The sequence below is a fragment of the Trichechus manatus genome, unplaced genomic scaffold (assembly GCF_000243295.1).
Source record: "Trichechus manatus latirostris isolate Lorelei unplaced genomic scaffold, TriManLat1.0 scaffold00142, whole genome shotgun sequence".
Lineage (NCBI taxonomy): Eukaryota > Metazoa > Chordata > Mammalia > Sirenia > Trichechidae > Trichechus > Trichechus manatus.
Genome location: NW_004444078.1, coordinates 4,478,182 through 4,492,322, shown reverse-complemented (window position 1 = coordinate 4,492,322; position 14,141 = coordinate 4,478,182). Strand labels below are relative to the sequence as shown.

Below are 14,141 nucleotides of genomic sequence, written 5' to 3'. Positions count from 1 at the left end.
TTAAAGTCTATTTTGTCAGATATTAATATTGCCACTCCTGCTCTTTTTTGAGTGTTGTTTGCTTGATATATATATATATATTTTTCCATCCTTTGAGTTTTAACCTTTTGTGTCTTTAAGTCTGAGGTGCATCTCTTGTAGGCAGCATATAGATGCATCATGCTTTTTTATCCGATCTGCCACCCTCTGTCTCTTTATTGATGCATTTAGTCCGTTTACATTCAGCGTAATTATTTATAGGTATGAGTTTAGTGCTGTCATCCTGATGTCTCTTTGTGTGTTGTTCACAGTTTCTTTGTTCTCCTTAATTTTCTGTGCTGAGTCGTTTTTCTTTATGTTTTTTTTTTTCATCTTTTTCATTGTTGATTTTGTGTTTGCTGAGTCTTTATATTTTTCTAGTTTTTTATTTTGACTTGTAGGATTGTTAGTTTCCTTTGTGGTTACCTTAATATTTACCCCTATTTTTGTAAGTTTATACCAATCTTTTATTTCTTTATATTGCCTTGACTTCCCCTCATATTAAAAATCTATGTCTGCATTTTTTAAGTCCCTCTTTTTTGTTTTAATGTTGTCCTTTTTTACATATTGATATCTCTGTTTCCTTATTTTCAGTGTTTTAGCTTTGATGTATTTTTGACTTCCCTATCTGAGTCAATATCTCTTTGCTCTGTTCTGTGTTCTAGTCTTGCATTGTTATTTGATGTTATTTATTTTCTAACTGGAGTACTCCCTTTATTTCTTGTAATTTTGGTTTGGTTTTTACAAATTCCCTAAACTTCTGTTTCTCTGGAAATGCCCTAATTTCACCATCATATTTGAGAGACAGTTTTGCTGGATATATAATTCTTGCCTGGCAGTTGTTTTCCTTCAAGTCTTTATATATGTCATCCCATTGCTTTCTTGCCTGCATGGTTTCTGCTGAGTAGTCTGAGCTGACCCTAATTGACTGTTCTTTGTAGCTGAGTTTTCTTTTATCTGTAGCCTCTCTTAAAATTCTCTCTTTATCTTTGGCTTTCACAAGTTTTATTATAATATGTCTTGGTGACTTTCTTTGGGATCTACCTTATGTGGGGTTTGATGAGCATCTTGGTTAGATATCTTCTCATCTTTCATGATATCAGGGAATTTTTCTGTCAACAAATCTTCAACAATTTTCTCTGTATTTTCTGTTATCCCTCCCTGTTCTGGTATGCCAATCACTTGTAGGTTTTTTCTCTTGATAGAGTCCCACAGGACTCTTAGAGTTTCTTCATTCTTTTTAATTCTTTTATCTGATTTTTCCTCAAATAAGTTGGCGTCAAGTGATTTATCTTCAATGTCACTAATTCTGACTTCTACTGCCTCAGTTCTGCTCCTATGACTTTCTATTGAGTTGTCTAATTCTGAAATTTTATTGTTAATCTCCTCGATTTCTGATTGCTATCTCTCTATGGATTCTTGCAGCCTATTAAATTTGTCATTATGTTCCTGAATAACTTTTTTAAGTTCTGTTACTACTTTGTCTGTGTGTTCTTTTGTTGTTTCTGCATTTTGGAAAATTTCCTTTCTAGTTTCTAGAAGAGTTCTGTGTATTAATCTTCTGTATTCTGCCTCTGGTAATTCCAAGAAATTCTCTTCCTCCAGAGAATTTATTGATTTTTTATTGTGAGAGTTTGCTGAAGCCATCATGGACTGTCTGTTTATGTGATTTGACATTGACTGTTGTCTCCAAGCCATCAATAAATTATTATAATTTTACTTTATATTTGTTTAGTGTGTCCTAGCTTCTTGTTTTGTTTTGTTTTGATATGCCCCTGCTAGTGTGCACTAGTTTGATTGCAACTTTGAAGCTCTAACGTCCTGTCACCAAGTAGTTAGTTCTGTAACTAAGTATGTGCACCCAGGAGTCCGTTAAATTTTCCTGTATGGATTCATCTCAGGTGTCCAGGCAGTTGGTCACCAAGTGTGTGGTGCAGGCTCTCACCTACAGTCTTAGAGAGGCATGGGTGATTGGTGTAGACACAGGTATCTGGCTACAGTAGGGGGTCACTTGCTGAGCAAGGCAGGGGGATGATGGCTGCCCCTGAATATCTGACAGAAATCATGTCCCTATTCTCTAGAGCGAGTAGGTAAGTGAGTTTTGCAGACCAACTATGAGCACCCTACTCTGTTGGCTGTAAAGACTCGGGAGCACCACTTATTCTTGGACCCCTGTAGCAGGTAACTAGGTGGCGTAGGTAGAGCTACCAGTCCTCAAGCCCTGATGCGGACCGGTAAAGGTGCCTGCTTAAAGGGCAGGGCTGTGTCAAAAATCATAAATCTGCCACTTCACAGCTGAAACAGTTGAAGTTTGACTTCAGGTGTTTACCCTATTGTACTGTTGAGATGAGTCCATACAAGTCTATACAGGGGTGGAAGCCTCTCAAGGTCTAGGGATCCTTTATGCCTGTGCCTAGCAAAGGAGCTGTGCCAACCCTGAGTTACTGGCTTAGGGGAGCCAGTAGCTTATTTTTTCCCGTTTGTTAATTTGTTCCCTCTCCAAGGCCAGGAGAATGGGTCTGGGCACCTTGTGGGACCTACTTCCGGCCCAGGGGACTCAGAGTCTTCGGAAGCCTGCTGGACCGGTGCAGAGTGGAGGGGGCGGGGAGGAGGTAAAAGGGAGAGAGGTTTTTCCCAAATGGGCTTTTTTTTTTTTTTTAATCCCCACAAAAGACCACACGCATGTACTTATCTTTAGCCACTTGGGAGCTGCTTTTCGCTGGTTCGGAATATCCAAGCAGAATCTCTTCTGCCGGAGCTTTCTCGGTATGGAAACTGCCTCCCAAGCACATGTGCGAAGTTGTATCCCCACTTCACTGCATACCCTGAGCTGGTCTGAGCTGAAGACCTGCGGCTCCTGCTGAGTTTAGTCTGGCACTCCTCGTTTCTGCAGAACTGTCTCCCTCTCCCGCCACCACTCAGTCTGATTCTTCAATGTTGCCTTGTTCAGGGCTTGTAGATATTCATACATAATCAAATCACTTGTTTTTCCAGGTCTTTGTTGTAAGAGGGATATAGGAAGCCATCTGACTACTCCACCATCTTGGCTCGACCTCTCTTTATTGTCTTATTCAAAGAGTACTTTGAACCCATAATTATAATGGTAGAAAAAACATAATTAAAAAATAATTTTACGGTAAAAAAATACTCAAAATTTTGAAATTAGAAGCAGAAAGAAAAGCATTATAACTTCACAACTTAATATAACCACAGTTATTATTTTTTAATATCACACATAATTCTGCATCTAACACTAGCAAATTTCTTTCCATATACATATTTTCATTATGTTTGCATCACTGAGCACATGTAATTTGGTATCTGGCAATTTCATTTATTTAATCCTCCTTTTTGTAGCATTTTTTTTTAGTAAAAATGTCCTCCTATATAATTTAATGCAAATATTTTTAATATTTTTAGTTAACTGTGTTAACTATGAATATTTTTTACAGCTAAAAGCCCTCCTTGAGCAAACAGTAGATTACAAAAATAACAATATCAGAAATTTAAATAATCTAAGTCTTATTACGTTGATCATAGCATATCACAAAGTATTTGGTTTTGCAATAGATTAAATCGTGACATTTTTAATATTTAATATATTACTGCTAGTGTTTCTGTGATCTGGAGCTATTATTATTAAATATATTTGTGATGCATTAAACCATTAATGTATTTACTAAACTTTTTTTGATGTCAATTAGGTAAATAAATATTTATTTATTTGGTGTTTAGTATGTTCAAGACTTTGTGATATCAGTTGAGATGTAAATGAGGAATGAGCTGGTGGATTTATGATATGAGTGTCAGATTCTAGTTGGTAGATCAGAGATTGTAAATTGTTTACTAACCAAATCCAAACAACGGGTACATTTTATTCATTTGGCAAAGTATTTTTAAAAAACATGAGCTGTTTACCATCACTTAAAACTGGGAGACGTCATTTAAAAATTCAGATTTATGACCTCATCTCAATATTGAAGATCTGTGAACTTCGGGCTGGAATTGCCCTTTTCCAGAAGCCAACAATAACTGGAATTGAGTAAAAGTTGCTCCATTTAGAAAGGGTATACCTCAAGTTTTCCATAGACACCACCCAGCCAGCCTCATTCAAGTTACCTGTCTGGTTTAACAAACCCTCCTCATTAGGAAGAGGAAATAAATAGCAAAGCATCAAGAGAAACTGCGCTTGGCACTGTGCTTTCACTTAATAGCCCCTAAATACTTGAAGAACAGAGAAAAACAAAGTAGGAAGAAAAATACTGTGATAAGGGATGAGAAATTGGACAACAGCTATTCATTTAATTGCATATCAAGTCAACAGCTATTCATTTAATTACCTTTTTTTTTTTTCTTTCATGCTGTGCCGGGGTAGACTACACCCAAAAGGCAATGAATTATTATGTTAGCGTCGGCTACTTTGCTCGTTTATTACATCTCTATCCTCAGCCATTGCCCCCTTGAAGTACCTTGAAATACCCCATGTGAATGTCTTTAAAATCTCATGTGAATGTTTTTCTTGGTTCAAAGAATGCTCTGATTCATTATTATTAAAATGCAAATCTTCTTTTGTTTGAATTTTACAAAGGCTGAAGAGATAACTTTAACAATTGGCCAAGCATTCGACCTGGCATACAGGAAATTTCTAGAATCTGGAGGAAAAGATGTTGAAACAAGAAAACAGATTGCAGGGTTACAGAAAAGAGTGAGTAAACTAAGGTTGTTATTTCATATTTATGTGATGTTAAGTACAGGGAAACTTGCATATCATCAAACAAATTTAGAAGGCCTGCCATTAAATTTCCCCCACACTGATTGGAACTGCTTTCACTGTGTTCCTGTAATTTTTCATTCCTGATCCCCTGCACAGTTTTTAACCATTTTATATTGAATTCCCACAAGAACTTAGTGTTCTCATGTGACTTTGCTTCACTTCCTGATGCTTCTCATGGGGATCAGAGCAGCAGAAGCAGCAGATGCTGGGTAAGTGGTTTCCCATGCAGATCAGATTCCTTTGTAATTAAATTACACCATTTTCTCCACTCTCTTCAGAATCATCATTACCAAATTTCACTGTCTTGCGGTTATACTCCATGATTATGGGTATAGATTGCACAGTGCAACACAAAAACACAAAGATGAGGCATAGGAAAATGAAATTTGCACACACATAAAAGTATATTTTTTTAAATTTAATAACATCTTTTTGATGGCCTAGAACTCTCCGATATTTCTCAAGTTTTATCAAAAAACTTATTCCCCTGTGCACAAGAGTATATAAGTATTTTAAGCAACATGAAATCCTCTTTATTAATATAGACAATACTGTGTCCAGTATTTTCCAAGAAATAATTTCTGAAGGTTATTCAATAATCATTTGATTTTTAGATCCAAGACTTAGAGACAGAAAATATGGAACTCAAAAATAAAGTACAAGATTTGGAAAACCAGTTAAGAATAACCCAAGTATCAACATCTCCAGTAAGTACATGAAATATGTGAACATCTCTGGATCATTAACTCTGCAGTATTTCAAATAATAACCAGCAATTTAAAACTAAGCACTGATAGAGATGAAGGCTGGTAAACAAGGTTAATTAAAAAAAAAAAGAAGAAGAAGAAGAATTACCTAGGTAGTTCTGACTAGAAATGTTGTACCATGTAGCTCTTTTATGTTTTTTAAAATAATTCAGTGCTCAGTTTGAAGTTGTTTTAAGACGTTTTTTCTGTTTGTGGCATAGTCTTTCTTTCATTCCTATTGATTTCTGTTAGATTTAATGGCCCATGTCTGCTCTACCCCTGGAGTGCTGGACTTCACTATAGGAAGTGGGCTGTTACCAAGACCAGATTTGGTTTATTATGTTACATAGCAAGGGTTCCTACTGGGAATGAGGCAATTATATTTCAGACATTAAGTGGTAGTCTCTGCAGCCAACATTAAAATATTAACAGTTAAATTATTTATTTTTGGGTTATCATAGTTTTAAAATCGTTTTCCCAGTATCATGTACAATACTATTATTATGTGATTCTGGCTTAAAAGAATTTTTTTTTTTTTTTTTTGAGGGGGGGGTGAGATTTAAAGCAACATTTTTTCTAAACAAAATATATTGATTTTTTTTTTCTGTTCGAATCATCTGTACTACTGATATTTTCCACGTGTATTTTAATCTGCATTTTAAAACTGTTTAATATGTAACTTATGGCATGATACTAAGGATCCCTGGTGGTGCGGTGGTTAAAGCGCTGGGCTGCTAACCAAAGGTCAGCAGTTCGAACCCACCGGCCACTCCTTGGACGAAAGACACAGCAGTCTGCTTTCCGTAAAGACTACAGCCTTGGAAACCCTATGGGGCAGTTCTACTCTGTTCTATAAAGTCACTATGAGTTGGAATCAAATATATAATTTTGATATTTGCAAGATTTTGAAAAAAATTCTGTTGTAAATTATCATTTGCAAGTCCATTTTTGGTTTAATCCCTAGGCTAACTGAATGAGAACTCTTTAACTCATACAAGAATATTTCACCAGTTCCTCACATGAGGAAGAATGATTCTATAGGAAGTTGCATTCAGGGTTTCAAATTTAGCGTGTCCTGGAAGTAGGTCAAAAAATGTTCTTTCCTTTTCATTTTCCAGACTGCTTAGCATATGATTTGTAGCAGTGTAGCTGATACGGCTCAGGTGAAAGAGGTTAGGAGTGAGGTACCTATGTACCTGTGTTATGTGCAATGAGATCCTGGAGCATCCTGTTTAGGCTCTGGCTTTATTATATATTCTTTTCGGTTTTTCTCTTCACAATCATCACTATTTGATTCTTACCAGGATTAGTATTTTTTCTTGCCTTGTTGAGAGTTTCACTGTGAGCTATGCTGCTGGAGACAAAAAATAGGAATTTGAAGATAAACAAAGGGGAAGATACACTTTCACGCAGTCTTAATAAGATAGTCGTTCCTGGAATTCAGGAAGTTGCTTCAGCCGTTGTGTTGACAAAGGAACTAAATATGATTCATCACCATTTTGGATGAAAACCAAAGCTTGTTCATTGTATGTCCTATTTTTTCTGAGGAAGGAGAGTTAAGGATATCATACTGAAGGACAAAATAGATTTGGGGAAGAGCAGGGAAGTTTGGGACATGTTTTTTAAACCACTACCCACTTATTTTATCTCCCCAAAGTAGACACTGCCTTGAGATAACACTGAGGCAACTGAGAAGAAGCTGGGTCAGGGTTGGGGTTTATGAATGTGCATTGGTGAACTCACATGGTTACCAAGTCAGCTTCAGAAATGGAAAGGAGCAGCAGAGTTGAAAAGATGACCATTGGTTCAGTTTCTTTGATCATCTGAGATAACCATTCCAAGCAGTGAACATGAAAGTTGATATGCAAGTGATACACATACTGTCCATGATTATATTAGTGTATTCAACAGTTCTCATTAATTGAGTCCATATTGTGAAAACTCTAAAATTATTAACATAGCCAGTTATTAAAATGGATTAACTCTCCTGAGGTTAAATCATTTAATAATTAGTATAAGCATTATGTTCATCTCAGTACTAAATCTTTCTGAATGGAAGTGCTTCAAATACTACAACTAAAAGGTAGAATTAAAAAAAGAAATTATTTTCTATAAACTATTTTTACATTTGTCTATAAAATTTATTGTGGCATTGACCATTATGAAAATATAAAATACCATTATTAAAATTATAACTTTGTAATCTACTTACGTTCTTTTTTTCACAATAGTATCTTTGTCCCTTTTCTTTCATCTTTACAAAAAAATTGTCACATCACTTTTCAGTTTTTTGTTATATATTATTTGAAATTGCTAATACACTCTGGAGGATACACGTCTTCTTTAAGATAAAAAATAGAAATTATTTGATTCTTAAAAGAAAGTGAACTCAAGAACACTTTTAAATTGCTAAAAGATATTGGTTTTGAAAATATTGTTGCAGGTGTTGATTAACATATTTTTAATCCTTTTGAAGAGATTACGAAAAAATACATTCAGCCTTTCATTTTCAGTTTTAGTTATATAGCTGTGAAATAAATTAATACAGCTCTAAGTGCAGCAATATTTTTACATCTGTTGAACTACTTTTCTGATATTAAAAATAAATTACCTACAATTATCTAGTAAATTTGAAATATTGCCATACTTGTAAATAGTCACTCTACTGAAGGTTAATTTACAAAACACTGAAACTGTATTTGAAAAACAACAGTGAAATTGTAAATAATTAACAAAATATATATTTATAATACATATGTCTTGTTTAATAACTTGCCATCAATAAAGCAAATTCCTGTTAAGTTAGAATTGGTTTTCATCTACTCTTCCTTATGAAATTGGAACATTAGTTTTGCAGGACACTTTAACCAGACTTCAAGCATGCAGGGTCAGGAACACAAGTGTCCTCATGTGAATACACAGTAAATGCCTATTTGACTTATAACCCTGGAAATTCAGCTCTGTAGGTTTTTTTGTTTTTGTTTTTTTAAATAATATTTTATTGTGTTTTTGGCAAAAGTTTACACAGGAAATTAGATTCCCATTCAACAATTTCTTCACACATTATTCGGTGACATTAGTTACATTCTTCACAATGTGTCAAAATTCTCATTATTTCCATTCTGGTTCCAATTCTAATTTCAATTCCAGTAATCTAGTTTCTGTGGCCCCTTACCTTCTCATCTTTGGTTTAAAGTACTTGTTGACCATTTGGTCTCATATAGATGATGTTTTAAAGAAGCACAGTACTTGCAGGTGATAGTCTTTATTTTGTGACAATCTATTAGTTAGCTAAGGTGACCTCAGGGGATAGCTTTGGTTCAAGGTTTGAAGAGTATCTCAGGGCAACAGTCTTGGGGATTACTCTAGTCTCAGCTGGTCCAGTAAGTCTGGACTTTTTAAGAATTTGACTTTGTTCATATTTTTCTCCTATTCTATTTAGGATCCGTCTATTGTGGTCCTGATCAGAACTATTGGTAGTGGTAGCTGGGTACCATCTAGTTCTTCTGGTCCCCGGGTAGATGAAGCCATGGTTCATATAAACAGTTAGTCCTATAAACCAGTTCCTTCTTTTTCTTTTGCTCCAGATGAGTAGCATCTAATGGTTGTACCTTAGATGGCCACTTGCAATCTTTTAAGACCCCAGATACTACTCACCAAACTAGGGTGTGGAATATAAACTTTATGAACTGTATTATGACAATTGATGAAGTTGTCCCATGAGACTATGGTCCTGAGACCAGAAAACCAATCCTGCAGTGTGTTTGGTATATATCTGAGGAGTATCCATAACTGTGCCCCCATGTGCTTTATTATATATATGAACATATGTGCATGCACACACATACATGCATACACACACACATACATATGTATAAAAACAAACAAACCAAAACCTGTTGCCATCGAGTCGATTCCGACTCACAGCAACACTGTTGGACAGAGTAGAACTGCCCCTTATGGTTTCCAAGGAGTGTCTGGTGGATTCAAACTGCTGACCTTTTGTTTAATGGCTGTAACTCTTAACCACTGCGCCACCAGGGTACCTATATACATACATACATACATATATATCCACAGATATATTTTATGGTTGCTGTTGCTGCTGTTGCAAAATTATATATGTCATAGCATTTACCAAAATGTCCTTTCGTTTTGTGTACAACTTAGTGACATCATTTACCTTGGCAAAGCTGTGCTCATTTCACCCATATTCAGTGTTACCTTTCCCATTACCAAAAATATCAAGTGTCTAGTCTCTGAAGAGATATTCCCCCTCTCCCCTCCTCCCTCCTATCCCTGGTAACCACCAGTGAGTATTGGTCCCTGTATATTTATCTATTCTTGTCTTATTATAAAAGGGATATCACACATTGTCTTTTGTGATCAACTTATTTCACTCAGCATAATGTCCTCCAGGTTCATCCACATTTTAAGATGTTTCAAGGACTCATCATTCTTTATGGCTGTGTAGTATTCCATTGTATGTATGTACCATATTTTGTTTATCCATTCATCCGTTAATGGGCACTTAGGTTATTTCCATCTTTTCGCTATTGTGAGTAGTGCTGCAGTGAACATAGGTGTACATGTCTGTTACTGTCTCTTCTGTTAGATCTCTAGTGTATATAGCTAGGAGTGGGATTACTGGAACATAAGGTAATTCTATTTCTAGTTGTTTGAGGAAGCACTATACTATTTTCCATAGTGGCTGTACCGTTTTACAGTCCCACCAGCAGTGAATAAGTATTCCAGTCTCCTCACATCCTCGCCAGTGTTTGCTGTTTTCTGTTCTGTTTTTTTTTCCCATTGGTATCATTTTCGCAGGGATGAGATGGTATCTCATTGTAGCTTTGATTTACATCTCTCTAACTGCTGACGATCATGAGCATCCTTTCACGTGTTTGTTGGCCACTTGAAGGTCCTCTTTCGTGAGAATCATGCCCTTTGCAAATTTTTTAAATTGGGTTGTTTGTCTTTTTGTTGTTGAGTTGTTGAAGTTTTCTATATAATTTTGAGATTACACACTTATCAGATATGTCATTCCCGAAGTTTTTCCAGTCTGTGGGTTGTCTTTTTACTCTTTTGCTAAGGTCTTTTGAGGAGCATAGTATTTAATTTTTATAAGGTCCCAGTTATCTAATTTCTTTTCTGCTGTCTATGTATTTGTAGTTGTGTTTGATAATCTTTTTTTTTTTTTTAAACACTAGATCCCCTAGTTTTGTCTCTGGGTTTTCTTCCAAGAACTTTATAGCTTTACTTTAACATTTAGGTCTTTGATCCATTTTGAGTTAGTTTTTGTGTATGATTTGAGGTTTGAGTCCTGTTTCATTTTCCTGCAAGTGGATATTTGGTTTTGCCAGCATCATTTGTTAAAAAAACTGTTTTTTCCCCATTGAATGGACTTTGACCCCTTGTTGAAAATCAGTTTGTCCATAGATTGATGGATTTATTTCTGAGTTCTCAATTCAGTTCCACTGAACTATGTGTCTGTCATTGAACCAGTACCAGGCAGTTTTGATTACTGTAGCTGTATAATATGTTTTGAGATCAGGGAGTGTGAGGCCTCCTACTTTGTTCTTCTCCAATATTACTTTGGCTATTCAGGGCCTCTTTCCTTTCCGTATGAAGTTGGTGATTAGTTTTTCAGTTTCAGTGAAGAAGGTTGTTGGAATTTGGATTGGGCTTGCATTGTATCCATAGATCACTTTGGGTAGTATTGACATTTTCACAATATTAAGTCTTTCAATCCATGCGTATGGAATGTCCTTCCATTTATGTAGGTCTCTTTTTTAGTCTCTTGTATTAGTGTTTTATAGTTTTTGTTGTATAAGTCTTTTACATCCCTGTTTAGGTTTATTCCTAGGTAGTTTTTCACTTTGGGGGCTATTGTAAATGGTACTGTTTTCTTGATTTCCTTTTCACAATTCTCCTGGATAGTTTAAAGGAACCTAACTGATTTTTGTGTGTTGATTTTGTACTCTGCAGTGTTCTAAGTTCTTCTATTAGATCCAGTAGCTTTTTTGTGGAAACTTTGGGATTTTCTATGTATAGCTTATGTCATCTGTGAATAGAGATAGTTTTACTTCTTCCTTTCTGATCTGGATACCCTTTATTTCTCTTTCTTGCCTTATTGCTCTGGCTAGGACTTACAATACAATATTGAATATGAGTGACGTTAATGGGCATCCTTGTCTTGTTCTTGTTCTCAAGAGAAAGGCTTGATTATTTCTTTCTCCACTGAGAATAATGTTACCTTTTGGTTTTGCATCCATGCTCTTAATTATGCTGAGGAATTTCCCTTCTACTCCGATTTTGATGAGTTTTTATCAGGAAAGTGTTTGTATTATTTTGTTTTGTGTTTTCTTTTTTTATTGTACTTTAGATGAAGGTTTACAGGACAGATAGTTTTTCATTGAAAAGTTAGCACACATATTGTTTTATGACAATGGTTAACAACCCCACAACATGTCAGCACTGTCCCTTCTCAACCTTGGGTTACCTAATACCAGCTTTCCTGTCCCCTCCTGCCTTCTAGTCCTTATCCGTGGACTGTTGTGCCCCATTAGTCTTGTTTTGTTTTATGGGGCTGTCTAATCTTTGGCTGAACAGTGAACCTCGGGAGTGACTTCATTACTGAGATAAAAGGATGTCCGGGGCCCATACTCTCAGGGTTTCTCCGGTCCCTCTCAGGCCAGTAAATCTGGTCTTTTATTGTGAGTTAGAATTTTCTTCTACATTTTTCTCCAGCTCTGTCCAGGACCTTCTGTTTTGATCTCAGTGAGAGCAGTCAGTAGTGGCAGTTGGGCACCATCTAGTACTGTACTCAAGTCTGATGTAGGCCATGGTAGTTGTGTTCCATTAGTCCTTTGGACTAATCTTTCCTTGTATCTTGTTTTCTTCATTCTCCCTTGCTCCTGAAGGGGTGAGACCAGTGGAGTATCTTACATGGCTGCTCACAGGCTTTTAAGACCCTAGACGCTACTTACCAAGATAGAATGTAGAACATTGTCTTTATAACCTGTGTTATGGCAATTGAGCTAGATGTTCCCCAAGACCATGGTCTCCACAGATGTGTCTGTGGAGCTTTCATGACCTTTCCTTGTGCAAGTTGTGCTGGCTTCCCCAGTATTGTGTACTGTCTTACACTTCACCAAAGTTACCACTTATCTATTGTCTATTTCGTTCCCCATCCCTCATAACAAAGATTGTTTCTTTATGTGTGTAAACTTTTTCATGAGTTTTTACAGTAGAGGTCTCATACAATATTTGTCCTTTTGTGACTGGATTATTTCACTCAGCATGATGTTCTCCAGTTTCATCCATGTTATGAGATGCTTCACAGGTCATCATTATTCTTTATCGTTGCATAATACTCTATTGTGTGCATGTACCATAGTTTGTTTATCTAATCATCTGTTGATAGGCATCTAGGTTGTTTGCATCTTGTTGCTATTGTGAACAATGCTGCAATGAACATGGGTGTGCATATATCTATTCGTGCGATGGCTCTTATTTCTCTAGGATATATTCTTACGAGGGGGATTGCTGGATCATATGGTATTTCTATTTCTAGCTTTGAAGGAAGCACCATATCGTTTTCCAAAATTGTTGTATCATTATGGATTCCCACCAGCAGTGCATAAGAGTTCCGATCTCCCCGCAGCCACTCCACATTTGTTATTTCCAGTGTTTTTGATCTGTGCCAGTAACGCCAGGGTGAGACGATATCTTGTTGTGGTTTTAATTTTCATTTATCTAATGGCTAGTGAACACGAGGATTTCCTCATGTGTCTGTTGGCCACTTGAATGCCTTCTTTGGAGAAGTGTCTGTTCATTTCCTTTGCCCATTTTTTAATAGGATTATTTGTCCTTTTGTTGTACAGATGTTGGATTTTCTTGTAGATTTTAGAGATTAGACCTTTGTCTGACTTGTAATGTCCAAAAAAATTTTCCCAGTCTGTAGGTTCTCTTTTTACTCTTTTGGTGAAGTCTTTTGATGAGCAAAAGTGTTTAATTTTTAGAAGATCCCAGTTATCTAACTTATCTTCTGGAGTTTGTGTGTTGTTGGTTATGGTTTGTATCCCGTTAATGCCATGCATTAGGGCCTCTAGTGTTGATCCTAATTTTTCTACTATGAACTTTATAGTTTTTGGCTTTATATTTAGGTCTTTGATCCATTTTGAGTTAGTTTTTGTATATGGCGTGAGTTATGGGTTCTGTTTCATTTTTTTGCTGATGGATATCCAGTATTGCCAGCACCATTTGTTAAAAAGACTGTCTTTTCCCCATTTGATGGACTTTGGGCCCTTGTTGAAGATCAGGTGACAGAAGGTTGATGGATTTATATCTGGGTTCTCACTTACGTTCCATTGGTCAAGGTGTCTGTCATTGTACCAGAACAAGGCTGGTTTTTTTTTTTTCTTTTTTTTCATATTTTATTGTACATCAGGTGAAGGATTACAGAACAAATAGTTTCTCATGATACAGTACTACACATGTTGTTTTATGACATTGGTTAACAACCCCACAACATTTTAACCCTCTAACTTCTCAACCTTTTTTTTTTTTTTGGTGAAAATACACATAGCCAAAGATACACC

General features: G+C 36.1%; 1 protein-coding gene across 3 annotated transcripts in view; it reads left to right on the top strand.

The window, feature by feature from the left end:
- GULP1 (GULP PTB domain containing engulfment adaptor 1) overlaps positions 1-14,141 on the top strand; it is a 134,415-nt gene that overhangs the window by 89,362 nt on the left and 30,912 nt on the right. For all 3 annotated transcript variants that reach the window (XM_004385594.1, XM_004385592.1, XM_004385593.1), the window contains 2 exons: positions 4,607-4,723; positions 5,407-5,499. In XM_004385594.1, the coding sequence (XP_004385651.1) occupies positions 4,607-4,723; positions 5,407-5,499 (210 nt within the window). The remainder of the gene's footprint in view (positions 1-4,606; positions 4,724-5,406; positions 5,500-14,141) is intronic.